Raw genomic sequence first — 25400 nt, 5'->3', positions numbered from 1 at the left:
AAATACTCTTCTACTACAACTATTCATTCCATAAAATGCAAACATACTGATACAATCTTTAATTAAACCAGATGAATTTTATATTATTCAAATAGTTTAGTTTTGTTCTCCTACTAAGCTGTTTTCATATGACAGTCCCTAAAATCTATTTCTGGATTAGAGCAGATCCTTTAGCCGAAGTTATATTTCAAGATCAAAGTTAAAAATGCAGTTTCTTTTTAGTGAAAGTGCAGCTCACTTACCATTTCACTTTCAATATTCCCCACATGGAGTGGTTTGAAGTCGCTGTCTTGAGAGGATTCATCCTCTGAGGAAAAGCGAGAAATACTTAAATGATGTAGAAGAACAGAACAGTGTGTTTCCCTCAAACAAACAGGACACTCCAGGGACTTGTTGAGCTCCCAGTAGCTTTGTAAACAGTTTTTGCACAAACTGTGGCAACATCTTAGAACAACAGAGTCTTTTAAAGAAGTGCAAAGATAGCAGACAGAATCTGTGACAGGAATGGTGGCAGCCATATTGTCACAGTTCAATCAAGATGAACAATTCAGTGATGGTAACAGATGGTCAATCATATATTTTAGAAACTAGTTGTTTGGTGTAAAATGTGACACAAACGACAGCAAACTTTTCTGATCTCACAGGAACTCACAGCTGTTCCTCTTTTTCCTACTCAATGAGTTAAAGTGTTAAATAGTAATCAATCAGGAGCACAGGCTCCATCTAATGGACAGGATGCCATGTAATGAAAGATCTCAGAGAAAGACACAAGGTGGAAGTCAATTATGACACTTTTTTAAAAATATTTTTGGGCCACTGGCTGACATAAATGTTTCCTTTACTGCAGTGAGAACATTACTACTGATCATAATGATGCTTGCAGTTTCTTTCATCTGCAATCAAGCTTGAAATGCTTTGAAACTCCATTATATTGCACCAGAATAGCAGCAGCAGCATGTACATAATTTATTAATGTAGATTAGAAATGAGGGAAACCATTGATGTTTTTTTTTTTAATCTAACTTCAAAGGTAAAACAGGAACATTGTTTCTGTATGGACAATCTTTTGTAATGCATGTTGCAGTACATTTTTCAAACATTTGATGGCACAAGTAAGTTAATTCACACAGTATTTCTAGAAGTCATGTTAATTGAAGCAAAAAATCCCATTGTTCCAGATTAAAAGATAAAGGTTACTTATTATACACTGAGATTTAATTTCAACTTAATTTTACATTCAAAATGACGAGTTGACACATATAGTCATTTAATAGGATAGCATTAACAGGGCTTTTCTTTTAAGGGAGAACCAACTTTAAGATAATCATTAATTGAAATTTGTCATCATTCAATGAAAAAGCAAAATCCATACCTTGTTTCATGCCAGTCTGTTTTTCCTATTATTAATTTAACTATTTTTTCAGTTTACATAGGTAAGTGTATATAGGTCAGGATGTCCAGTTTAGCTCAATTAAACACACCTGAACCAGCTAATCAAGGTCTTACTAGGCATACTAGAAACTTCAAGGCAGCTTTTTTTTTTAAATAAGCTGGTTACTAGGATTTTAAAGGATTCTATATTTAACATAATATAAAACAGAAACAATGTTATGACAGGACAAATCATTGTAAGTATAGTAGATATCTTTATTATGAATAATGTGACCACGATTAATCATGGTCAACACACAAGAATCAACCTTGATGTACAGGTAAAATGTAAATTGAAGGTCCAGAGTCCAAAGTACAAAAAAAATCACCATCAATAATGCACATTCCCCCCCTCTTTCCATCGGTGGTACGCCCTAAAATAAATTTATATTCAGCTCAGTCTATCCCAGACTTCAGCTCTGGAGGTCTAACAGGAACAAATAAAAAAGGTTTGGTCGCTTAAATAAACTCAATGCTTTAGTGCTGCGGGTTTAGTCATCCAAGAAGTCGTCATCCAGATTGACGTCTGTGGTGTCAATGTCATCGAGCTCCATGTTATCCAAATCATCCTCCAGTTCATCAATAACCTTAAAATAAAATCACAAAATGAGGTTACATCAAGTCTTATGTTCATATGGCTTTATTAACCATGTAATCTTTTACCAAATACCTTCTGTTCTGCTTCTGTCATTTTTGGAGGCTCTTCCTCAGTCTCCTCTTCAACCTTCTGAGGAGGCTGGGATTCTGCATGACTCATGGCAGCAACTACTGGAGCTGAGACGGCTGCTATCACTGAGGCCAAAACACCCACATCCTCTGGGGCCTCCTCTGTGTCTTTCACCTCCTGAACATACACAGGCAATTTGATTAGTTTATGCACAAAGATATATGTGAACACTTTAGATTACTCTTTTGCTCAGGTATTGTGGTAGGCTGTAGTGTGTTGCCATTAGGGGTGGAACAGATCATAGCTGATCCGTGATCTGTACAGACCAGGCCCCACGGCTCGGCACGCATGTGATTCTCGGATCTTTTGTCTTGTAAATGTACACATTGAAGCGATTTTAAACCATTCCAGTTCAAGAAGAGGCAACTCAATTCAGTACTCGGACGCTGTTATTTATGCACACAGCCACACACACCTGAGCTGCGTTTCAGATGCAAAAACACCGAATTGATTCCTCTTTCCAAGCGCCTAATGAGAGTATTAATCTGCGTTGACGAGTATTTGAAACAATGTCAATAAGCCGTTAACATTTTTATGAATGCAATGTTTTGAGAACATGAACGACGCTCAGGACAGTTGATGGGCCAGTGCTGCATCGTCACAAAAGTCTAAGCCTTGCCGATTTGAATATTCAAACACAAGACGACAGGAAAGGGAATTTAATTTGGTACTCACGTGCTGTGTGGGAATTTTTCTGTGCGCAAACATACAAAGCGCGCGCCCAGAAAGCAAGTCTCAGACAGAGCGTGAATATAGAATTGAGCTCTCTTTCACGTCTTCTGGCGCTTGAATGGACAAATTCACAGAGAATTATGTCAAAAATGCCCATCTCTGTGAGAAACATAGTAAACATAATCGGCTATATCTTAAGTGAACGTAAACGGTTGAGAATTAAAACGCATGTGTAGCAATATATTGGATCCGTGCAGCTCTTAAAGTGACAGCAGCCCAATATAACTGCTGCCGTCTGTGTCATTAATGTTAATCAAACAACAAAAGACAAAAAGAAAAATCACCCACTGTTCTTGACTAAATAACTTTTGTAACTTTAATAAGGATTAATCAATGTTTCATTTATACAGTGAAAACTATGCAGTGCTTTTACATTTGATTACTTTATTACATTTCTGTACCTAAAAACTATTACTAGACCTACCTTAAAAAACACTGTTTATTTCATTAGTATCTATGTTCTATTGTATCTATTTGTGCTATTGCTTGTAATTTGATTATTTGTTCTTATTTTATTACCCGCTGTTTACTTGTCATTAATAATAATTTAAATGTATATTAGTAGGTAGGCTAGTAGTTTTAGCTGTGGTATTGAAATTGGAATAGAGAATTGTGAATTTTCAGTTGTATCTAAAAAATATTGGTGTCATTACTGCCTGTTTTTGCAAAAACATTTCATGGCCGGTAAAAAAATATTTATGGATATTAATTATCTTATGTCATTGGCCACTGGCAGGTGTAGCAAAAAGTTAGTTTTAGGCCTTGGTTGCAATCAACAAAATGAGTGTTTGACACACACACACACACACACACACACACACACACACACACACACACACACACACACACACACACACACCTGTGTAGGAGTGGGGATAATTCCTTTTGGTTCATAACCACTGGCTTCCTCCAGCACATTCCTTTCTTCATTGGGCTAAAAGAGTGAGGGAAAAAATTATAAAGGCAGCCTATTATTCAAATAAAATGGATTTAAAAAAAAAGACAAAAAATAATAATAATAATTCAATTACAACACAGCAAAAAGTATGCAAACAATTAAAACAGAGCAGTAAACAGTGATCATCAGGGTCCAAACAGACTGCAATGACAAGATACAGTTATTCCCTGTTAAAAAAAAACTTCTTGATCAAGCATGTTGGAGTAATGATGATTTTATATTATAGCATCCCCTATGGGTGTAAATCTGACTATATTCACAAGTTTAAACAAGTTTGATTTCAGAAGATCGGCTTGTATCTTCTAAAGAACTGCTTGGATCCTAAGTAAACAATGAAAGATTGTCTTGGAATAAAAGGCAGTGTTGATATTTGGTACCGTAATTAAAATTAAAACGATTAAAAATTGTTTTTGGTAATTGAAATTAAGCTGAAAATATAAGCACTAGATGAACAACTTAAACTTAACCTTCACCAAAATTTTTAAATGTTGCCATGTCAAATAACGGAAAAAAATTACTAAAACAAAAATAAATGCTAAATTGAAATATAATAAAAAAAGACAATAGTGCATAAAATCTAAATCTACTAAAACTTAAAAATAAAATAATAATAATTAAAAATAATAACAACTTGCTCTCTTACCGTGATCAGTGGGTAGTCGGAGGCAGGTCTGGTTTTGCCGAGGCAGGACTCTCTCAGGTACTGCTCTGCCACAAAGGCCTCTTTCAGGCCTGGGAACAAGTTCTCATACTCTGTAGGATCTGCCAGAGACTCTGCAGCTTTCTGATTCACTTTAGACAAGCTCTCTCTCCAAAGTTTCACCACCCTGTTATCAAATACACAGTTACAGGATTGTAAAGAATGCATTTTACTCTCTGAAAAAAAAAAAAAAAAAAAACCTTAATTTACTTTATACCAATATGTGTAAAATTGTCTTTTCACAATAAGATCAAATAATGAGTCAAAAAGAGACTAATTTTGAAGGTCAAGTGCATTCCATTGTGGGATACAGCATCTCACACAGTGTGCTCTGACAGGAAACGGGACAAAACATATATATTTTTTTTTTTTGGTAATATGTTGTATGCCCTTCCAAAATACCACTTCACTTTATTAAAAAATACTTTAATGCTGTGACAAAGTGAATGTGAATACAGACCTGGATACTTGGCTAGGCAGATATGTGCGGGCAAGAAAGGCTGCTTCTGGTAGACGATTGGTCTTGATCAAGAGCTCCAAACAGTTGTCCAGTCTGGCAAGACAAACAAACAATAAAAGTCAATTAAAGCAACTAAACTATATTCAAAATAACAATCAGTGACTGAAACATGACTTCCTCCAACAGTATAGGAATGCATAGTAGACTATGAAAAGATAATCCACAAAAGTAAAACATCTTTAGTCAACATATTTCGATTTGTATTTCAGCTGACAAAAGTCTGCTCACTTATACTTACTTTCCCTGCAGGAAGTAGGTCATGAAGGCAACATTATTTTTTCCGTCACGCTCTGCCCCCTCTGCAAGCTTGGCAACCATAGCGGCATTGCCAGATGCAGTGGCCAGCAGCAGGAGACCTCCATAGTCCTGGGCATGATGGAGGCACTCCTGTGCCAAACCAAACTGGCACTTACTGATGGCCAGCTCTGCCAACTGCTTCCACTTCTGCTCAGACTACAGAAGAAAAGCATTATCATTAGAAATCTTCATTATATTAGCTTACATGCAGAATCTTGAACATTACTTTTACAGAAAAACTTTTTTCCACTACAATAAATGCAATAAAATTAGTAAGCAATTGAGCTTGGCCACCACTAGGGGAGCTGTATCACTGGTTTAAAACAACAAACCTCAGCTTCTACTGCTAGCTGGTAGGCGATTTTCAGCTCTCCTAACTGCAGCGCCAGCTCAAACCGGTGCTCTGGATCAGTGGACACGGCCAGAGCCTGCTGCTTGAAACCCTGAAGGCACACAGACAAAGATACTTTAGATATCACAGAACCATAAAAAGATTATCATTTTGATTTGCTAAACGTTTGGTAGCCAATTAATCTATAACGCTGCATCTGAAATCACATACTGAGTACGTACTACATTTAAATTTACTTCACAAGCATTAAAAAGTGTTTTTATGTATAGAAAAATGTTCTATATAGTATGAATGTGGGTTGTATAAATGAAATTCGGATGTACTACATCCGCCATTTTGTTGCTGTCACATGACCTATCAGCGTCAGTTGCGTCGCTTCGCTGCCATTCACAAATCCTCTCCTGTGGCCTCATGGGATAGTATTGTCCATCGAATGCACACTTCATTATCTCGGCGGATGTAGTAACTCATCCAGGGACTTTTCACCTACTGTTTTTTGAATACTATGCATTCTGACATGCTCTGTTGGCATACTGGTTTTTGCATACTATATAGTAGGGACGTTTCGATTTCAGATGCAGCTTAAGGATTTCTTGACCCACATTTGTTTACATTGATCTTCACAAATACTTGAAAGTGTGACATAACTTGTACTTCATGCTTATTTTTATTACTTACGACTTATGAGTCTAAGCTGCTGTTATTTTTGCAGAGCTACAACATTTTCACATTATTTTCAAATCATGACTAACAGGCAAACATTTTGAAGTCTTACCTGTTTTTCCAGGAAGTGGGCAACCCTGGTTCTCTGTTCTTTAGGGATGGTGGGCAGCACTTTGTCTGCCATGCCAAAGTCTCTGCGCATGACAGCAGTCTGGTACTCCAGGACAGACACCAGAAGAGAGTAACTGACAATGTTCAGCTCCTTATCACCCAGGTAAAGACGGTCGTCTTTAGGAATGTATCCCAGAAGGTACATGGTTCTACGATAAATAAGACACTGTTAGACTGAATGAATGAATGAATGAATTAATTATATAAGGCCTTCCTTCTATACGTATAATGTTTTACTAAGTTTGGGGTCAGGATTTTTCTTTTTTTTCAAGAAATTAATATTTCTATTTAGCAAATAAAATTTGATCATTAAATTGATAAAAAAGATTGGGTAACACTTTATTTTATAGTGCCCTTGTTACATATGTTACATGTACTTACCATAGTAATAACAGTAAATTATAAATAATTACATGCAACTAACCCTCAACCAAATCCTAATCCTACCCTATAGAAAGTACATGTAGTTGCTTAATATTACTGAGTACTTAAATATATAATTACACTGTAACAATGACACCTTAAAATAAAGTGTAACCAAAGATTGAGTAAAGACATTTACAACATTACAAAAGATTCCTATTTTTGTTCTTTCTAATACTGTTCTCTTAAAATTTCTACACAAAAGAATCTTGAAAATATGTATCACAATTTGCACAAAAATACTAAGCAGCACAACTGTTTTCAACATTGATAAGAAAATGATTCTTGAGCACCAAATCAGCATATTACAATAATTTCTGAAGGATCAATTATCCACTGAAGACTGGAGTAATGATGCTGAAAACTCAGCTTTGCCATCACAGGAACAAATTACATTTTAAAATGTGTTAAATAGAAAGAGACTTCTTTCAAAAACATTTTTAAATCGTACCAACCACAAATTTGGAACGAGTGTGAATATGTAATTAATGCATTACATTTTTTTTAAAATGTTTGAAACTGATTTCAGATATTGGGGAATTTGACGGTACCTGTCCAGGTGAGCAATGGTGACAATCTCTCCTCCAACAAAGTAGTTGAGTCTGTTGACTGAGCTGGTGTAAATGAAACAGTCTCCCACCCACAGACCCGTCTTTACCACTTCCTGAATCTCTCCCAGGACCTGCACACACAAACAGAGGAGATCAGACCTTTTGTTTCAATTCTTTAAAGTAAACATCCAAAATTGACTTGATTTACAGTCTTAATAAAAATCCTGGTTGTATTGTTAATGATTCATTAGAGCATTTTATTCTTTTTAATTACAGATTTAATTAAAATGCGTTTCCTTTGAAACAACCCTTTTCAGGCAATTAAACATGACTGTGTTTTTAACACGGATGTGCACTGACCTCAAAAGCATCTTCGATTCCATCTTCAGTTACCCCCTCATTTGACTCTTGTGATGCGGCCACCTTCTCTGACAGATAACGCAGGATGAAGAAAGACTCCTCTGTAGCAATGCAAACCAGCTCACCAGAGTCTGACCAGAAAATCTGTAAGTACAGATGCAATTGGTTTTAGCACACTAAGAAATTGCCAAACCATACAGAACAAAAGACAGGAGGACTGTAGCAGCTGACTCACGTGTTTGGGCTGGATCTCAATGCGACGAATCAGCTCTGTGTTATCCCAGTCATAGAAAGCCAAGCCATTCACTGATCTGACGCCCAGCAAGAAACCACCATAGATGCCTGCAAGCACACAACCATTCATTTACATAAAACCATAAAAGACTACCATACTTGTACAACATGTAATCAAGGATTTGAGTGTGCCGTATACTGTGCATTTGTACATTTTCTGTATATACTACTATATATTTGCATACAAAATTGTGAATACAGAGCTAGTTGAACTACTTGCCTATGATGCAATGCAAAACAGTTTACCTTCTGCTCCAAAGTCGGGCTTAAAAGATTTTTTCTCCTTAAAATTTTTGAAGATTTTCACCAGACTGCTGCTTTCCCGAATCGCGTACCTTAATTTAAAACAAAAAGTCATGTCAGTTTTTATGTTTCTCACAGTCGATGAGTATAATTGGTAAGCAGCTGCTCTGAACATCTGTCTTCTATATGCTTGTAGAGCACTTACTCCGATGAATCATGGGCCCAGACAAACTCCTGTGCAGATCCAAAGCTCTTGTTCCTCAGAGCCACAGCAGTGTAGATGATGTACTCTCCATCTCCGCACACCACCACAAACCTAAACAACAAGATTAAAGGTGTTGAATCTTTGGATGTTGAGAAATGTATCATTTGTAAAATGATATTTACATTAATAAATTGCAGCAAGGATCAGAGGATAGGATCCATTAGAGGATAGATGTGATAGACTTACCTGCCGTTGGGATTGTGCTGGAGAGTTTGAGGGTAGATCTCACAGCTGCCCATGTCCTTCACCGCCAGTGGCAGCCTCTCGCCATCCTTGATCTCAGCATCTCCCATGGCTTTGAGGTTAGCCTGCTGAATCTCAGAGTGCTTGGCCCAAATGATCTTTCCATTGGCATCCATTGACATGGCTGGCTCCTCACGACCAAGCTAAAACACAAATATAAACCGGATAAATTACAGCGAACTGTCCACATAAGATATTACATTATATAAAGCTCATCAGATTATAAGTTAATGTTCACTGAAGTAGATAGGAATGTCATGTAAATTTATATAGCTATATCTATAGACACTACCATTTCAAAGTTAGAAAAAAGTCTCATATGCTCACAAAGGTAGCATTTATTTGAGAAAATACAGTAAAAACAATTGTGAAACATTATTGCAATCTAAAAAAAATATATATATATATATATATATATATATATATTTTTTTTTTATGTCATTTATTCCTGTGATGGCAAAGCTGAATTTTCAGCAGCAACTGTCACATGAAATCATTCTAATATGCAGACTTGCTGCTCAAGAAACATTTATTATTATTATTATTATTAATCTTGAAAATAGTTTGTGCTGCTATTTTTGTGAAAACCGTGTACATTTTTCTGGGATTCTTTGATGAATTGAAAGAACAGCATTTATTTGAAATAGAAATCTTTTGTAACATTATCTATCTCTGCCATCCCCTGCTAACAGCTCTCTTGTTGCCGGGAGTGAACTTTCCAATTATCAGCTTGAGCTTTAGCAAGTATTTCACACCACTGACAGGCAACAGCGTGGTGTTACTTTTGAATTATTTTTTGTACCTTGATAATGATGCTGCCTTCGTCATAACCCAATGCCACATTGTTGGAGCCGCGCAAGCCAGATACACACCACACCCGCTCCATACCATAGTTCAGGGTGCTCTCTAGACGGTAAGTGCTGGAGTGCCAGATACGAACCGTGCCTTAACAAAAGACAGTTACAAGAAGCTTTAAAGGTGAAGTACTCGTTTTTAATTTGAAAATACTTTATAGTAGTGATGGGAGAAACAAAGCTTTTCAAACTTTGAATCAACTGGACCAATTACTTCACAAAATGATTCACTCAAAACACCACACGCTAGTGACCACTGCTAGTCAGAATAGTGTAAATGCAGTGAAAACACCTTTTACAAACCAATTGCAAGTGTTTTACTGAAGGTGTAATCTATAATATGAAATTAACAAACTCTTATAATATGTGTTATGTTATTTTTATTCTATTTGTAGAGACTACAACTCTTCCTTTTTATCATACAAATGTGTCATTCAGTGTCTACAAGTTTATAAAACTGATGCGAGATCAGGTAAAAATCATATTTAGACACTGGTTCATGGGTTCACAGAGATCACCCCTAAAGGCGAACCATTTAAATTTCGATACATTTTGAATCAGTTATGGCATAACAAAGCCTCGTTTACTGAAATCACGTGACTTCGGCAGTTTGATACGTGCTCCGAATCACTGGATCAAAACTAATTATTTGCAAAGGTTTCAAAGCATCACAAAGCATGTTTCAAAAGTGCCCATCACTTTATACAGTCCCAGTTTAATGTGCAGGGACCATTGAAAGATTTTAGCTTTTAAAATATTATACTGTTATAAAAAAAATATTTAAACAAATATTTGCACAAGGAATGAGGCAGTGCAGTTTTATAAAAGTGATATCTATAAAATTATCCTAAAGATGACTCACCATCCTCTGATCCAGTGATGATGATTGGCAGCTCTGGGTGGAAGTTTACACAGGACACATTCTGAGCGTGACCCTCAAGAGTCTGGACACATGTCTTATTCTAAAGAGAGAGAGGCACACAGAACAGAAGTAAATAAATAGCCAGGAATGACTTGCTCCATTGATTATCATCAATATCATTATAGTACCTGATAGTCCCAAATCTTAACCAGTCTGTCATCAGCTCCAGATATGAGGTAGGGTTTATCTCCTCCACTGTAATAATCAATGCAGTTCACCCCCTTATCATGACCCTCCAGAGTGAAGTTAGGAGAGGAAGAGCCCAGCTGCCAAACCTGAAACACAACAAAGAAGAAATGATGGGGGAAATGTCACAAATTAGATTCAAACTGGCTCTATCCGCATAAGTGTACCATCTTACCTTGATGGTTCTGTCCAGCGATGCACTCGCAAATTGGTTGTTGTCCTTGGGGTTGATGACAATCTGCATGACGTAGTGTGTGTGGCCCTCAAATACCTGACTGCAGGACCATTTCTTCTCCCAGTCCCACAGCTTTATCAACATGTCGTCTAAATGCGCACACACACACACACAATGAATGTTAAACAAAGAGTTTTGTACATACACCACAGTTTAAAGGTTCGGGGTTGGTAAGATTTTTTTAAAAACAATTTTCGAAAGAAATTTCTTATGCTCACCAAGTATGCATTTATTTGATCAAAAATAGTAATATTGTGAAAGATTATGACAATTTAGAATAACTGTTTTCTATTTAATATATTTAAAAATGTAACTGATGGCAAAGCTGAATTTCTAGCAGCCATTATTCCAGTCTACAGTGTCACATGATCCTTCAGAAATCATTCTAATAAACGGATTTGGTGTTCAAGAAACATTTTCTTGTTATGAATGTTGAAATCTGTTTTGCAGCTTAATATTTTTGTGGACACTGTATATTTTCTTCAGGATTCTTTTATGAATAGAAAGTTCAAAAGAAAAGCATTTATTGGAAATACAAATTATTTATAACATTACAAATGTCTTTACTGTTACTTTAGATCAATTTAATGCAATCTTGAGGAATAAAAGTGTTTAAAAATCTTACTGACACACCAAACTTTTAAACGGTAGTGTAATATGTTATGTAACATATGGTGTATTTTCATTCATGTATTATGAATACTTATATGCAAATGCAATCTGTCCATACCGCTGCTCGTGAGGATGTAGGGCTGGGTGGGATGCACAGCGATGCAGCGAATGTAATCTGAATGGGCCTCAAACATGTGTACTCGCTCTAATGTGTTGTAGTTAAAAACTCGAATTTGCATGTCATCCTAGAAAAAAAGGGGGATTTATTAAATAGTTTAATATCAGTACCAAATCTATAATAAAAGGAATAGTATATTAATAGATATTATATAATAGTGTACACATTATTATTCATGTATATACTTACAGCACCAGTTATGACCCAATTTTTCCTGGCAACAAACTTGGCAGCTCTTACTGGCAGGTCACAGACTTCAAACGTCTTAACCAGAGTCTATTAAAGGTAAATATAAGAGATTATTAGACAAACAATAAACACACTTAGTGCTCTACTGTATCCCTCACGTTTGTTGTAAAGATCAGATGGTAATATATAAAAAATGTGTTTACTTACTTGTGTTTCATGGTTCCACACACAGACACTGCCGTTGTACAGACTGGCCAGCATCCATGGCTCGGATGGATGAAGGTCTACGCTTTTGACACGGTCAGATCGAGCCGTGAGTTTGCGCTTGATGTCCAGCCTCAGAGGCTAGAGGAGAAGAATCAGAATCACTATTACTTTAAAGTTGATATTAATCAGCAGCACCAATCTCTTTTGTCAGCAGTCCCAATTATATAGTAGTAACACTAATAGTCTATTGAAAAAGCTCAAAACTTAATTGCGTCAAGAACAGAAAGCAGTGACTTTTTTTTTATTTTACCCACAACTACACAAACATTTGCCATTTATCACCCAGTTAAAAGTCTGATATAGTAACAGCAACTAGCCTAACATTTACAGCACAGTTAAGAAGCAACAAAATTACGTTACAACAAATCATGCCTCACCAAGATAATGTCAGAAGTGACCATGCAACTCAATAGAATACAGCATCACATATCTATAGTGCTTATTTATTAACGTGTAACGTTACTTATGTTAATGTTATAGTCACATTCATATCATCAGCTGTTAGCCAGAACACAAGATATCACTTCATTAAACATTTAAATGGACAATTAATTTATAAAATCTATAATAATTTTACGTTTCAAACGCAAGTAGTATCTCGAAAAATATTGAAAATGAATAAATAATTTACAGTCTGACTAACTAAATGAGAGTTGTCTATGTGGCCATTCTAAGGGCCTTCGAGGCTAACAGCTCGAGCTAACGTTATTGAAAGCGTATTTTTCCTTAATATATGCGAAACAGCTACAATATTGCCCTCAACGTAAACATTGATGTGACACTTACCATGTTTGCGTTTGCTGGTTTTTATCTCCTTCAGTTGCAATATTTTATATCATCCACCGAGAGTCTGATGTGTTTTTTCGGCTTCAGTTGTGTGCACGGCAGGCAAATGTGACGTGGAACTTCCTCAAAGCCCGTGCGCTTGACGTCGGAAGCGTTGACGTGACACTCGGACGGCTTCGGTGTTTTTCGGGTAATTTCGGCTAAACTCGGCATTTGAGTGACACTGCACGACGATGTTAGCTTGCAATGAGTATGAGCTTAACCCTTTCCTCTAAACACTACACCTTCATTGTAGGTATGATTAAAACACCGTGCTGAAATGTTCCGTCAACTGAAAATTCTCATTGAAGCGTGTTCCTAAATATGATATAATAAATAAATAATTTAAATATTAAAATGTATGTAATAGTCTCTCAGCAATGATAGCATTGTCTCAAAAGTAGCCTAATTATACAATTTCCACAGTATTCCACACTAGCTCTAGTCTATATCACAATCGTCAACCATCTAATAATAATAATAATAATAATAGGCCTAATAATAATAAAAATAAAGTTTTAATTAATAAATATTGCTTGACTGCTTAGACACCATCAGTGTCTCTTAATGGTTACAGAATCAATCTTTAATAGTCCTACAATGTAAAATGTTTTTTTTTTTTAGCTCATTATGGTAAAAAAAAAAAAAAAAAAAAAAACTACTTTCATAGCATATTGTGTTTGTTACCAAAGCAAATGTGTTTTGTACTACCCTGTAAAGCCTGACATGAAATAATAGTCTGAAAAATCGTATTTTTTATTAAACAGTATCTAAAAAAAATCTAAATAAAATTAGATTAGCCTATGTTTTTGTTGTTGTTGAGTATAATATTAGATACATCAGGCTTTTATGGTTGGTATAGTATGAAAATATGGATCTAATACTTGAGGAAGAAAATAACTAAGCCAAAACTGAGCAAAAATAATTGCAATTTGGTACAGTTGCTGATATTTATAAGGCCAACAAGTAAGAAGAAATTCTGATTGCTTGTAATATTAATCAGTGAGATCTTAGCATACTTGAATCTAAATATCAGTTGTCATTGTATACAGTATATCCCAATAATATGTCCTAGTAAAGTGATATTTAAATGCTTAATCTTATGATCAAAGCTAATTCTTAATTGTGTGTGTGTTTGGGTGGGGTGGGGCTGGGGGGCAAAACATATAATGCAATGCAATACAATAATGATTGAGAGATCAAAAACCCAGTGTATCATATTTGATGCTCACATTTTAAGTGTTCATCTTGAAATATTTGATACGATAGGCTTTAAAGGGTTACATGTACAAGAAATTTAAGACTCATACTGTAATGTCTCATTATCTTTATTTAGACAGAAGAAAACAAACTCCCACTGAAGTGTTGACAGAGTCACATTGTGAGTCATTTTCATCTCCTGAGAAAGCAGTAATGCCTCAAGTTAACACACAGCTTGATTTTGATATAAATGTGACATTAAATCACATGAAAATTTAGTCTTTTCTTTTGTACACTTGTTGGCACACAGCATCCTCACATGTCAACTCCTGCAAGTGAAATGATCATGAGGTCAAAACGTATCCCTTGTGAGTACAGCAGAGCAGGAATTTTATGAAAGGATAATATGCAGGACCATACACACGTTAAATGTAAAATGTCTATTTAATAAAAAAATAAAAAATAAAAAAATAAAATAATAATAATAATAATAATAATAAATATATATATATATATATATATATATATATATATATATATATATATATATATATATATATATTTCTATGAAATAACGTTGATTTTAACATTGTTTTGGTTAATATTATCCATAGAATCAGGATGCTCACCAGATAAAGTTTGTCATCTTCTATCCAGTGTTTCCATCCCCGGTTGGCTTTCTCACCTTTCTGGGTGGCCACCAGTTTGTCACCTTCCCAGGTCACTAGAGTCTGAATATGTAACATAAATATTAAACCCCCTGGCCTGTTTCTATATTTATTTACATGATTTTAATGAAAACAAAAGTCATTTTACAATTTCTTTTTATACAAATTATGCTCACTTGTTTTATTATTATTTATTTTTTTATTGATCATCATATAATTTGGGACCATGGTGCATAAAAAAGAGCTATTGCTTATTTGCAAAACATATCAAAGCACTATCTTTCTTATTAGTGCTGACTACTGACTAATTCGGGCTAGAATTAATAAATGGCTCATCGATCACTACTAACATGAAAATCAAGTTGTACTTTAATCTGAAAATGAACTTTTACTGGAGTAATATGGTATCACTTAGTAGTTGATTTGTACTTTTTCCACCCCTGGTTTATATAAATAAACCTGTATTGAGATAAAAGGGTAAAAGTTGAGGCCTGTTCTCTATTTGTTTTAAGGCAAGTTTATTTATATAGCACATTTCATACACTATGGCAATTCAAAGTGCTTTTTTTAGGAAAATTAAAACAGTTATAAAAGAAATTAAAAGAGATATATGATACAGTTATAAAATGAATGATAGATAAACTTCTCATCTGGCAAAACACCGGTGTAACATATTTTTCCCAACTCCCAGTTGTACTCTGAGATTTTCCCACACTGTGTCTGTTGTGTTATTTCAGCGCGCCTAAGAAATCTATTGGACGTCTCCGATGGACCCGATTTTCCCCTAAAATCGGACAGGAGGAGCTCTAGGACTGACTCACGGGGTAACCTCGGCCAAGGCTGGGGTAACTATACAGGTAAATAAATTTATGACATTAGAAGAGGATCACAATTATAAATGGAATTGTTCACCTTTATCGACCTGTTGTCAAATCCCTTAGTAAATTCTTCCTTCTCAACTCCAATAGTGAAGATCAGCTCATAGCTTTTGAAGGCGCTCTGTGTCTTAATCACAAAGCGATCCCCATCCTGGGTAAAGATCTTTGTTGGAGTGAGGTGGGCTGCAATCTTCCGAAAGGCAAAGTCAATGTCTATGTATGTAAGAATAACAAAATATTTGCAACTTGGCATGGTCATTTCTCATTCTTTAGGCTTTGTCTAATATCATAAAGTGGCATAATCAGAGTTCGAAAATGGCACAAATATAGCTTTCTCTTATTTCTCTGCTGACTTAAACTGATAGCAGACATCTGATCAGGCTTACCCAGTGCTTTAAGGTAATTCTCAAGGTTTTCGCTCGACTCCAGCTCCCATTTTCCAGTGAAATCCACGGGCATGGTTGTGTGATGAACTCTGGACATCAGTAGCATTACCAGGTCAAGTGAGGAGCTTTTATACTCAACTGTTTATTCACAATGAGGGGAGAGAGCAGAGTTAAGATAAGGGAGATCTCTGACCTATAAGTGAAGAAGAGAAGACCCCTCACCTACTGAAAAAAAGTCAAAATGTATTTACCACTGGCCACCAGACATTGTGAAGGTTCTTCGGGGTTCCTTTCCTTTTCTGTTTAGTTAGTAAGGTTGCCTTTAATATTCCCCGTGCACTATTTGTTATATAAGAGAAGTTGTGCTATTCTGAACTCATTATGTAAAATGCTCTATAAACTTATTTATCAACACAATCTTTGCAGTAAAAGCTTGTATTAAAATATGTTCTGGATACATACAATACGGTAAATAAGATTTCACGACAGTCAAGGTTTGTAATTTTCCCAGTGTCGCTGTTGTCTGAGGTGTTCTGACGCTTTATTCAACTATAGGCTATATGCACTGCATTGCCACCATGTCGTTGTTCATTTGAATAAAGGCATTGAGAATGGTTGTTGTCGCTCGTGTTGCCAAACCCTGAAACAGTTTTCTATTTGAATACATTATATTAATATTAATATATTAAAATGTAATTTATTCCTGTGATAGCAAAACTGTATTTTCAGCATCATTACTCCAGTCTTCAGTGTCACATGATCTTCCAGAAATCATTCTAATATGTTGATTTGGTGCTCAAGAAACATTTCTTATTATAATCAATGTTGAAAACAGTTGTGCAGCTTAAAATATTTGTGGAAATCGTGATACCTTTTATTTAGGATTCTTTAATGAATAGAAAGTTATTTCAATGCAAATGGCATAGTGCATAAACAATATTGTAAATCTCCCACCCACTGAGATGCTGCTGCAGAAAAGGGGGCGAGTGGGGCGTTATACAACGTCATTTTTTGATCTTCATTCCTGTGATCTGAGAAACTCTGTATTTGGACTCTATTGTTAAGCGTGGAAGACAAGATAAGAAGAAATATGTCAGAAAGAACAAGGACCATTTCCAGCGTTTGATGTTCAGAAGATCAGAATACCCAAAGGCTACACTTTATTCTGTCACCACTGTTCCAGCACTTAGTGTATATTTATGAGTCAGACTTTATCTTGAATGCTCCATCCAGCGTGTCATTAAACAGGCCTGTAAGAAAGTAGGACAAATTTGAAAGTACAGAGGAAGAATATTTTAGTATTGCTCCTTAGCAGGTATTGTAGTAAGTATTTTTGCTTACAGAAAGGGAAACAGAACTGGATGTAGATTCAAACTTAAATTGCCTACATGAACACAAAAGTAGACATTTTTGTATGAAATGTCCATGGATCTAGTCTGTCAATCTGTCTATCAAAACAAACAACAACAGCAAAAATAAATAAATAAATAAAAAACAACAAAAATCTGATTTTTTGTTCCATTGGAAAAACAAAATGACATGGAATGAAATGAGTTTTTTTAAAGAAAATAACACAACAAAGATGACAGTAAAGATATTTATAATGAAGATTTATATTTTAAATGTTGTTATTTTATACTTTCTCCACCAAAATATCAAAAAGCAAGATTTTAACATTGGAATAATAAGAAACCTTTCTTGAGCACCAAATCAGCATTTCTGAAGGCGATTTTCTGTGACGCTGAAGACTGGAGTAATGATGCTGAAAATTCAACTTTGCCATCACAGGAATAAATTACATTTTTGAAATATATTAAAATAGAAAACAGGTGTGAACTAATCAAGGAAACAATGAATCACCATGACAACAAATGAACACAACCCATGACAACAGAAGGAAACAGGAAATAAAGTGATACAAAGTAAAAGTCCATGAAAACAAAAACAAAACACCAACATAACACGACAAAATCGTAATGTTATTCCACAATATTACTGTTTTAGCATATTTTCTGATCAAATAAATGCAGTCTTGTTGAGCATACAAGGCATTTAAGACCCTTTATGGATCCCCACATTTGGAATGGTAGTGTAGATACACCAAGACAAGTTTGGTTGGCAAAAGCACACACTTGTGGTTGATGGGAAAGAAAATAGGCCATGCTCAGAAAAATAAAACGTCTCAGGAATCTCATGTATATTTTATTCTACATTTCACTGAAGACACTTTCAGAGTAATTTAGTCAGGAAGACTGACCACATTACTGACAGGTTTTCACCTGAACAATTATCCCATCTCTCTCTCTCTCTTGCAGTCTCTAAGCATAAATGGAAGCCTTTTGACAGCATTGTGATTGTTTCTTTGACTGACTGTTGTGCAGCTGACAGACTGAGAATCAAAACAATTACAAACAGACATATCTGTGACACATGCAGACACATGCAGTGACTGGCATGAGGTCATGACATGCATCACGGAATTCACTCCCCTTGACAGAGCTCCTGTACAAAAAAGAGAAAAAGAGGAAAAAATCCACATGTGTCCTACAACATGTTGCTCTTTGAGATAATCCAAAGGCCCTAATTGGCTTTAGGATTACAACCTGCCATGTGATTTGAGACGCCACACCGCACCTTGATGTCGAAACATCAGCGCAGAAGACAAACGCAAAAAAGCAGCAAAGATGTCTCCTGTGGACATGAATGGATACTGGAAAATGACAAGTAATGAAAACTTTGATGAATACATGGAAGTGCTAGGTATGATTAATTTTATATTTATTTATTTATTTATTTATTTATTTATTATACCCCTGTGAAATGAACTTCCCTGAACGAGGTACGGGAGATGTTATAATATATTCTGTTGAAAATGGTCAAAAAAGGTTGCTGCCTTAAATTTTTAAGTACAATCAACTTGGGTGTTTAAGTCATTTCAACTTAAATTACATTAAACAGATCTTAAAAAACGAGGTGAATCTTGTATTACTTAAAAAAAACATATGTTGTCATAATTTATTGATCATATCATTTTTTATAGTGTGCTTGTATTTTGTACTCAAGAGAAAAGTTTTATACCTCTGGCAGACCTCATTATATTTTGTTGATTTACATAGAGTACAGTAAAAATGGGCTCATGTACCATAAAAGGGTATGGTTGACCAATTCTATATGTATTCAACTTACAGATGTGAATCTTGTCATCAGAAAAATTGCCAGCTATCTCATCTTTGATAAGGAGATTGTTCAGAATGGTGATCATTTTAATATCAAGACTCTCACCACCTTTAGGAACTACCATATGGAGTTTGATGTTGGAAAGGAGTTTGAGGAGGATTTGGTTGGGGTAGATGACAGGAAATGTATGGTAAGTGACCTCCTTATAAATGAAGGTACAGATTAAAGTGCAACTAAACAGAAATGTTTTTGTGTATTACACTAAAATAAAGGTTCTTTATGATTCAACGAGAGACCTATAACATCAATGGAAACTTTCCATTGCACGAAAGGTTCTTTATACTGGAAAAAATATTCTATTTGTAGTTCTATCTGACCTGTATATTTTCTATTTTCAAGTATGACTCAGTGATTATGCCATTAAATAGGATTAGATTGAGATTTAATGACCTATTGAATCTTAAATCCATGAGGTTTTCGGCTAATGCCGCAAACACCTGGTGCTCGGGAAACGTGAGGTCAACTAGTTTAGGCATTTACAGTGTTTGTGTTCAGTTTACAATGAGAGCTTTATTGGGGTTAAATATTTTTGTTGTTGTTGTTGTTAAATCCATTTTTTTTTGCTATTCACCTTATTTTTTAACATGTAGGCCTAATTAAGCTATTTATTGTGTAATATTACTTCCAATTCTTCCAATTCGCTCTTAGAAAAAAAAGGTTCAATGGGGTTCTATTTAGAACCCTAGTTCTTGACTCAATTTTAAAGAACTCTTTATGCAAAAAGGTTATACACTGTAAAAAGTGATAAGCTGGCTTAACTTACAAAAAGTAAGGAAACCCATTGCCTTAAAATTAAATAAACTTCATGCGGAATTGAAAAAATTAAGTAATTTGGAATTGTAAAGTTCACATAACTTAATTTTTTCAATTCCGCATGAAGTTTATATAATTTAATTTATATTTATGATCCCATAATGGGAAAGGTTCTATGAAGCACCTGACAGAACCCTTTAAGTTTCTATATAGACTTTTTTTTTAGAGAGAGGCAAATAATAAGAACAACAAAGTGTAGTAAATGATTCAACTGTTTGCGCTATAAACCAGTCTGTTAATGATTCTGCTAATAAATTATGTTTTTTATGTTAATTAAATTCATGTTTTTGGTAAAGTACACTATTCATTCTCTATTCTGTGTGTTGGCTCCAGCTTCATCTCTTTCAGTGGCGTGTATCTGTCCTTATTTTGTAGACCACGGTAAACTGGGAGGGAGACAAACTGGTGTGTGTGCAGAAAGGAGAAAAGGAGGGAAGGGGCTGGACACAGTGGGTGAAAGGGGATGAGTTACATGTGGTAAGTTTGTATAAGGACGCAGTTCATATGAGGACATGGTCTGTTGTATAATGAAAGGTCACACTTGGCTGTTTCTTGTTGTTGGTGTAGTCAACAGTGCAGTTAATGAGATAACATCATTACCTCGGCAGTCGCACATTACAATAGCAAACATGTTTCAAATGTGTATAAGCTGAAATCTATTTAGAGACTTCATTATACGACTGTCTGGGATTCTTCATTTGTTACTCAACAATATTTGCGCATAATGACCACTAAACTATAATTGACCTACTATTCAATAGTTTGGGGTTGTTAGTACAATATTAATGCATAAGTCTCTTATGCTCACCAAGGCTGAATTTATTTGATCAAAAATATAACTGAAACATTTTTTATTTTTATTTTAATTAACAGGAAATGCGAGTCTGTGGAGTGGTGTGTAAACAGGTATATAAGAAACAAGTTCTCAACTGCTGTGACTTGAACCACAAGTAATCTACTGTGAATAAAAGTGAACGTTCCTGCCAATTAATAATAGTCATTGCTAATAATATAATAGTAGATATTGTCTTTTTCATCCCTCAATTTATTTATGTCATGTAAACAATGTGTGGTGAAACTTTGTCAAAGAAAATAAAAGGCAACACCAAAGCATGCATGTTCACTCATCAGTTTTCTTTATTTTGTTAGTTGTGATTTGTCACACTTTCAGCACACGCAATATACAAAGGATGCAGCAGTGCAGGTTTACAGACCCTCTTCATATCATCCTCCTCTTCCTGCTTCTGAAAAGAGCTAAATTTGATGTGGGGTCAAGACCCATCTTCTCTCCTCCAGCCAGAAAGACCCTCAGATGGAAAGGCGATATTTTTATACAGCAGTAAAGCTCCCAGTAAGGAGGCTTAGTGACCACAGTACTATAACAAACCAAACCCACACACAAATTAATTTAACAGTTGTCAATTAACAAGTAATTGGTCATTTGGAATAAACTTTGTCTGATGAGGACTCTAGAAAGGCACATCAAGCAGATGCATATATGCAAAATGCAAGTGCAAACAGAAAGATCGATGAATGAGAGGATGAATAATGCACAGCTCAGTCTATGGTGGTTGTTTCTGTCTTTTCCACTAGGAGGCTTAACTATGCAACGGAAGCTTAAGACTTCTTGAAAACCTGCTCGCTCACAACCCCAGCTGCTCTCAGCTCCTGCATAGAAAATATACAGAACAGAATTATAAAACAAAACAGATATTCCAGGACAAAGGTCACCAGAATCAATATCCCTATACGACCACATCCATTTCAGAGAATTCATGTTCCTGTGTCTCTACAAATGGCACTTCTCACCAGCAGGTGGTGCTATGTGCCTAACTCTAGATTCTTCAACAGACCGTAGACACTTTTTTGTCAAAGGGGTTGCTTGGGGTAATTAAGCGCAACATTGCACAGATGTGGTCGAACATCTGTTGTTAACGTTTTAGATGAGTTCAATAGCACAATAGCCTTGAAACGATAATAACGTTCCCTGCATGAGCCCCTTATACACATGTCATTTGTATCATCAGTTACCATATGTTTTACACTAACTCACAGTTTCCAAAAACAAAGTAATTGTTGTATGGGGGGAAATGAGAGTGTATAAGAAAAGATGTTTCAAGTGTAGTTTAGTATACATTACACACCAAATGAAGTTCATCTCCTTCAATCCAGTGGGTCCAGCCCCTGCCCTCAATCTCTCCTTTCTGCACACACACAAGCTTGTCTCCATCCCAGGTGATGGTAGTCTGTGGATTAAACAATGCAAAGATGCAAAGCTTACTACAACAAGTGGAATTTACGGTTTGATATTTAATCTATAACATAAATTATAAAAAATAAATAAAAAAAATTAAATGGGAAAGTTTTATGTTGGGTAGTTGCACCACCAGTGAAACTGTAATGGATGAATGTTGCCAATGTAATTTAAAGTCTGCATAAAACGGAAGTTGAGATAGTCTTTTCTTCCCTATTGTGACGTACAGTATATTATCCAAGTAAAATGGCTTCTCCAAAAAGAAAAAAAACAAATGTCAACAAATGACTTTGTCCATCGGGAATTGATTGGATGGTTGTGTTTTGCTATTACTGTGATGTCGTGAGTGACAGGTTGTCCCGCCCTCGCACCAGTAAACACATCATCAGAGAAGAGAAGACAAGTTGCTGCAAGTGGGAGGGGAAGTTATTTTGATTAAAGATGACAAGGGCACTTGAATTTTAAAAAATAATGAAGTGCACGGGTAAATCATTTATAACAGTACTGCATTATATATATAAAAAAAACTGCTTAGATATGATTTCTGTGATAACAATTTTTTGTTTAATTTATTCCGCTCATGTCTTACTTAATCAGATAAATGAATGCATGCCTTTTAAATATTTGTATGACACTGAAGCATAACATTTAAATATTTTTTTCTCAAGTTTGGAGTAGGTCAGCTAACAAGAGCCACCAAAAGCTGAACATCTGAATTACTAAAACAAGGATAAAACTTTGGTGCTCTCACTTAATATTTCAGTCATTGCAGTTTTCTGTACGCAACTGCATTCCATGTACACATGAGGGGATTACAATCAAATAAGTCATTCAAGTGAGCAGAAACCAAATGAGAAAGCCCGGCTATTTCAGCCATTTCTAAGCCAAAGACTGAAAAAAGCAGCAGCAGACAAACATTATAATTTATGTCTCGTCAATTTTTTCTCTCCATGACTGTAATTCATACTTCTGGATTATACTTATTTGCACGAAAGGAAAATGTTGGTAGGCCTACACTCACCATACATTTCCTGCCATCAACTGCACCCAGGTCTTCCTCAAACTCCTGACCAACCACAAAGTCCATGTCATAGTTCTTGAATGTGCTGACAGTCTTGATGACAAAGTGATCTCCATTCTGGGTGATATCTTTGTCAGGTTTTAACAAAACAGCAATTTTCCTGATAGCAACATTAATTTCTTCAGGAATTGTGAGAGAAAAGAGAAAAAGAAAATTACAATTAGTAGCCCGGTTTAACAGACCTGTTTATAAATCAATTCAAGTTGAGTGTTTATGGAAACACTTGTTTACTTTAGATATCTAATACTTTCATTAACCCCTTAACTGTCACCCCCCTTTTTTTTCGCATAGACATGAAAATCACTATCCAAAATTAAATGGTTGTAATTCAAGAATGCTTTGGAATATAGACCTAGACTTTCCAGTTACCGCTAATATATTTTAAATTATCTAATTCAATTTCCTACTAATAGAGTTTCGTTTATAAACAAATAAGCGTGTGACCGATGTTCTGATTTAAAGACTGACAATAGCACGACCAATGAATGGTATGCAAGTGCGGGCTGTGAAAGAGCATTTCATTGGTTGGAAGTACAGAACGAAAACTTCCCTTTCACTGAACGAATCGGAGCAGTACAGAAGAACAAGTCGTGTCGTTTGTGAACAAGGATATGTTGACCGATTTGAAGGGCATTTGTGAGTCAGTTTCGTTAAAAATTTCGGTTCAGTGTGAATAATTTAACTCATTCAACAACACTCAAGTAACGACTTGTAGAAACGGCCACTGAACGAATCTGAACACCGCGAACTGCTACTGACAATCCGAGCCACTGTAAATTACCAGCATTACGTGTTTCGGTTTCATCCAAGAAATTAGCGTTTGCATTACGTGTTTCGTTTTCATCCAAGAAATTAGCGTGTTTTTTTTTTAGTTTTTTTTTTAAATAAAGCAAGAATTCATACAGTCACATAGCTTATATCTATAAAAAATAAAATAATAATAAAAAAAAAAATAATAATAATAAATAAAAACTTACCGAGAGCTTTGAGATACTCCTCAAAATTGTCATTGGAGATCATTTTCCAGCAGCCATTATAATCAGCAGGCATTGTGAAATGTGATTTTCTTCGTACCCTGAAAGTGTTTTTTAGAGGAGACCTGATGCTTGATCGTTCCCCAGCTCCTGTTGTGCAGCTCTCTGACTGTCAGCACCGCATTTTATTTACCACTATAATAATCGGATCAGCTCAATACCGCGACACATGTGCTCAGTACAACTAAAAACACTACCACAATGTGCAAAATCCAATGCATAACCCTCGAGGATCAAAGTACAAGATATCGGAACACATGGATTAATGGTAGGGGACAATCGTTGCATTATTCACATGGATTTACACCATTCTGCTACATTAACTTTTAGATTAAATGAACTGGAAACTAATTTCTCTGTTGACATGTAAATTAGAAGTCTAAGACTCTCAGGGCATCTTGAAGAGAGTGACACTAATGTGTGATCCAGGCTCACAGTAAAAAATGAGTAGAACATGTTTTTGCTCACATGACCTTCACGATGGCACACATCCCATCCTTTACCAATTAATCTCAATTAGCATTATTAGATTTATTTCTAAATCATCCAGTATGAATCTAACTCGTGCATAATATGGATGGAAGCATGCAGAGCAATAAAGAATTCTCTTTGACCCTTTATCCTTAAAAGCTACAGGCCTAAATGATAAGA

General features: G+C 35.4%; 4 protein-coding genes across 4 annotated transcripts; 1 reads left to right on the top strand and 3 right to left on the bottom strand.

Annotated features, from left to right (window-relative positions):
• Positions 1-1626: 1626 nt before the first annotated feature.
• Positions 1627-13293, bottom strand: copb2 (COPI coat complex subunit beta 2). The gene is made up of 22 exons (XM_084120376.1): positions 13160-13293; positions 12314-12451; positions 12107-12193; positions 11858-11984; positions 11068-11216; positions 10835-10981; positions 10647-10746; positions 9733-9875; positions 8874-9073; positions 8628-8738; positions 8426-8514; positions 8121-8227; positions 7886-8029; positions 7526-7656; positions 6493-6700; positions 5698-5808; positions 5307-5521; positions 5009-5101; positions 4492-4675; positions 3750-3824; positions 2102-2275; positions 1627-2018 (listed from the first exon to the last, which is right to left on the bottom strand). Exons 1-22 carry the CDS (start codon positions 13160-13162, stop codon positions 1923-1925), a joined length of 2832 nt encoding a protein of 943 aa, XP_083976502.1. The 5' UTR covers positions 13163-13293; the 3' UTR covers positions 1627-1922.
• Positions 13294-14510: 1217 nt separating this feature from the next.
• Positions 14511-16486, bottom strand: rbp2b (retinol binding protein 2b, cellular). The gene is made up of 4 exons (XM_084119434.1): positions 16331-16486; positions 15979-16157; positions 15028-15129; positions 14511-14727 (listed from the first exon to the last, which is right to left on the bottom strand). Exons 1-4 carry the CDS (start codon positions 16434-16436, stop codon positions 14674-14676), a joined length of 441 nt encoding a protein of 146 aa, XP_083975560.1. The 5' UTR covers positions 16437-16486; the 3' UTR covers positions 14511-14673.
• A 2437-nt stretch (positions 16487-18923) lies between these two features.
• Positions 18924-21493, top strand: rbp1.2 (retinol binding protein 1, cellular, tandem duplicate 2). The gene is made up of 4 exons (XM_084119435.1): positions 18924-19090; positions 19519-19697; positions 20756-20857; positions 21254-21493. Exons 1-4 carry the CDS (start codon positions 19015-19017, stop codon positions 21332-21334), a joined length of 438 nt encoding a protein of 145 aa, XP_083975561.1. The 5' UTR covers positions 18924-19014; the 3' UTR covers positions 21335-21493.
• Positions 21494-21495: 2 nt separating this feature from the next.
• Positions 21496-24970, bottom strand: LOC311086520 (retinol-binding protein 1-like). The gene is made up of 4 exons (XM_084119438.1): positions 24693-24970; positions 23656-23834; positions 22525-22626; positions 21496-22048 (listed from the first exon to the last, which is right to left on the bottom strand). Exons 1-4 carry the CDS (start codon positions 24763-24765, stop codon positions 21998-22000), a joined length of 405 nt encoding a protein of 134 aa, XP_083975564.1. The 5' UTR covers positions 24766-24970; the 3' UTR covers positions 21496-21997.
• Between the last annotated feature and the right edge of the window lie 430 nt (positions 24971-25400).

The sequence above is a fragment of the Abramis brama genome, assembly GCF_963993115.1.
Source record: "Abramis brama genome assembly, chromosome: 7".
In the NCBI taxonomy this organism is placed as follows: Eukaryota; Metazoa; Chordata; class Actinopteri; order Cypriniformes; family Leuciscidae; genus Abramis; species Abramis brama.
This window is presented reverse-complemented; position numbering and strand designations above follow the sequence as displayed.

What these genes read in the sequence shown, in the direction of transcription:
- copb2 (XM_084120376.1), bottom strand. An exon ending in ACCTACTTCCTGCAGGGAAA is followed by an intron (nt 5,102 to 5,306) that starts GTAAGTATAAGT and finishes TTGTCTTGCCAG; the next exon opens with ACTGGACAACTGTTTGGAGC. An exon ending in TTATCCCCACTCCTACACAG is followed by an intron (nt 2,276 to 3,749) that starts GTGTGTGTGTGT and finishes GTGTATGTTCAG; the next exon opens with GAGGTGAAAGACACAGAGGA.
- rbp2b (XM_084119434.1), bottom strand. Translation starts at nt 16,436, where the DNA reads ATGCTACTGATGTCCAGAGTTCATCACACAACCATGCCCGTGGATTTC. An exon ending in TTGACAACAGGTCGATAAAG is followed by an intron (nt 15,130 to 15,978) that starts GTGAACAATTCC and finishes TTACATATTCAG; the next exon opens with ACTCTAGTGACCTGGGAAGG. An exon ending in AAGATGACAAACTTTATCTG is followed by an intron (nt 14,728 to 15,027) that starts GTGAGCATCCTG and finishes TTTCACTTGCAG; the next exon opens with GAGTTGACATGTGAGGATGC.
- rbp1.2 (XM_084119435.1), top strand. Translation starts at nt 19,015, where the DNA reads ATGTCTCCTGTGGACATGAATGGATACTGGAAAATGACAAGTAATGAA. An exon ending in TAGATGACAGGAAATGTATG is followed by an intron (nt 19,698 to 20,755) that starts GTAAGTGACCTC and finishes CTTATTTTGTAG; the next exon opens with ACCACGGTAAACTGGGAGGG. An exon ending in AAGGGGATGAGTTACATGTG is followed by an intron (nt 20,858 to 21,253) that starts GTAAGTTTGTAT and finishes TTTAATTAACAG; the next exon opens with GAAATGCGAGTCTGTGGAGT.
- LOC311086520 (XM_084119438.1), bottom strand. Translation starts at nt 24,765, where the DNA reads ATGCCTGCTGATTATAATGGCTGCTGGAAAATGATCTCCAATGACAAT. An exon ending in GGAGTATCTCAAAGCTCTCG is followed by an intron (nt 23,835 to 24,692) that starts GTAAGTTTTTAT and finishes CAATTCCTGAAG; the next exon opens with AAATTAATGTTGCTATCAGG. An exon ending in TTGATGGCAGGAAATGTATG is followed by an intron (nt 22,627 to 23,655) that starts GTGAGTGTAGGC and finishes TTTAATCCACAG; the next exon opens with ACTACCATCACCTGGGATGG.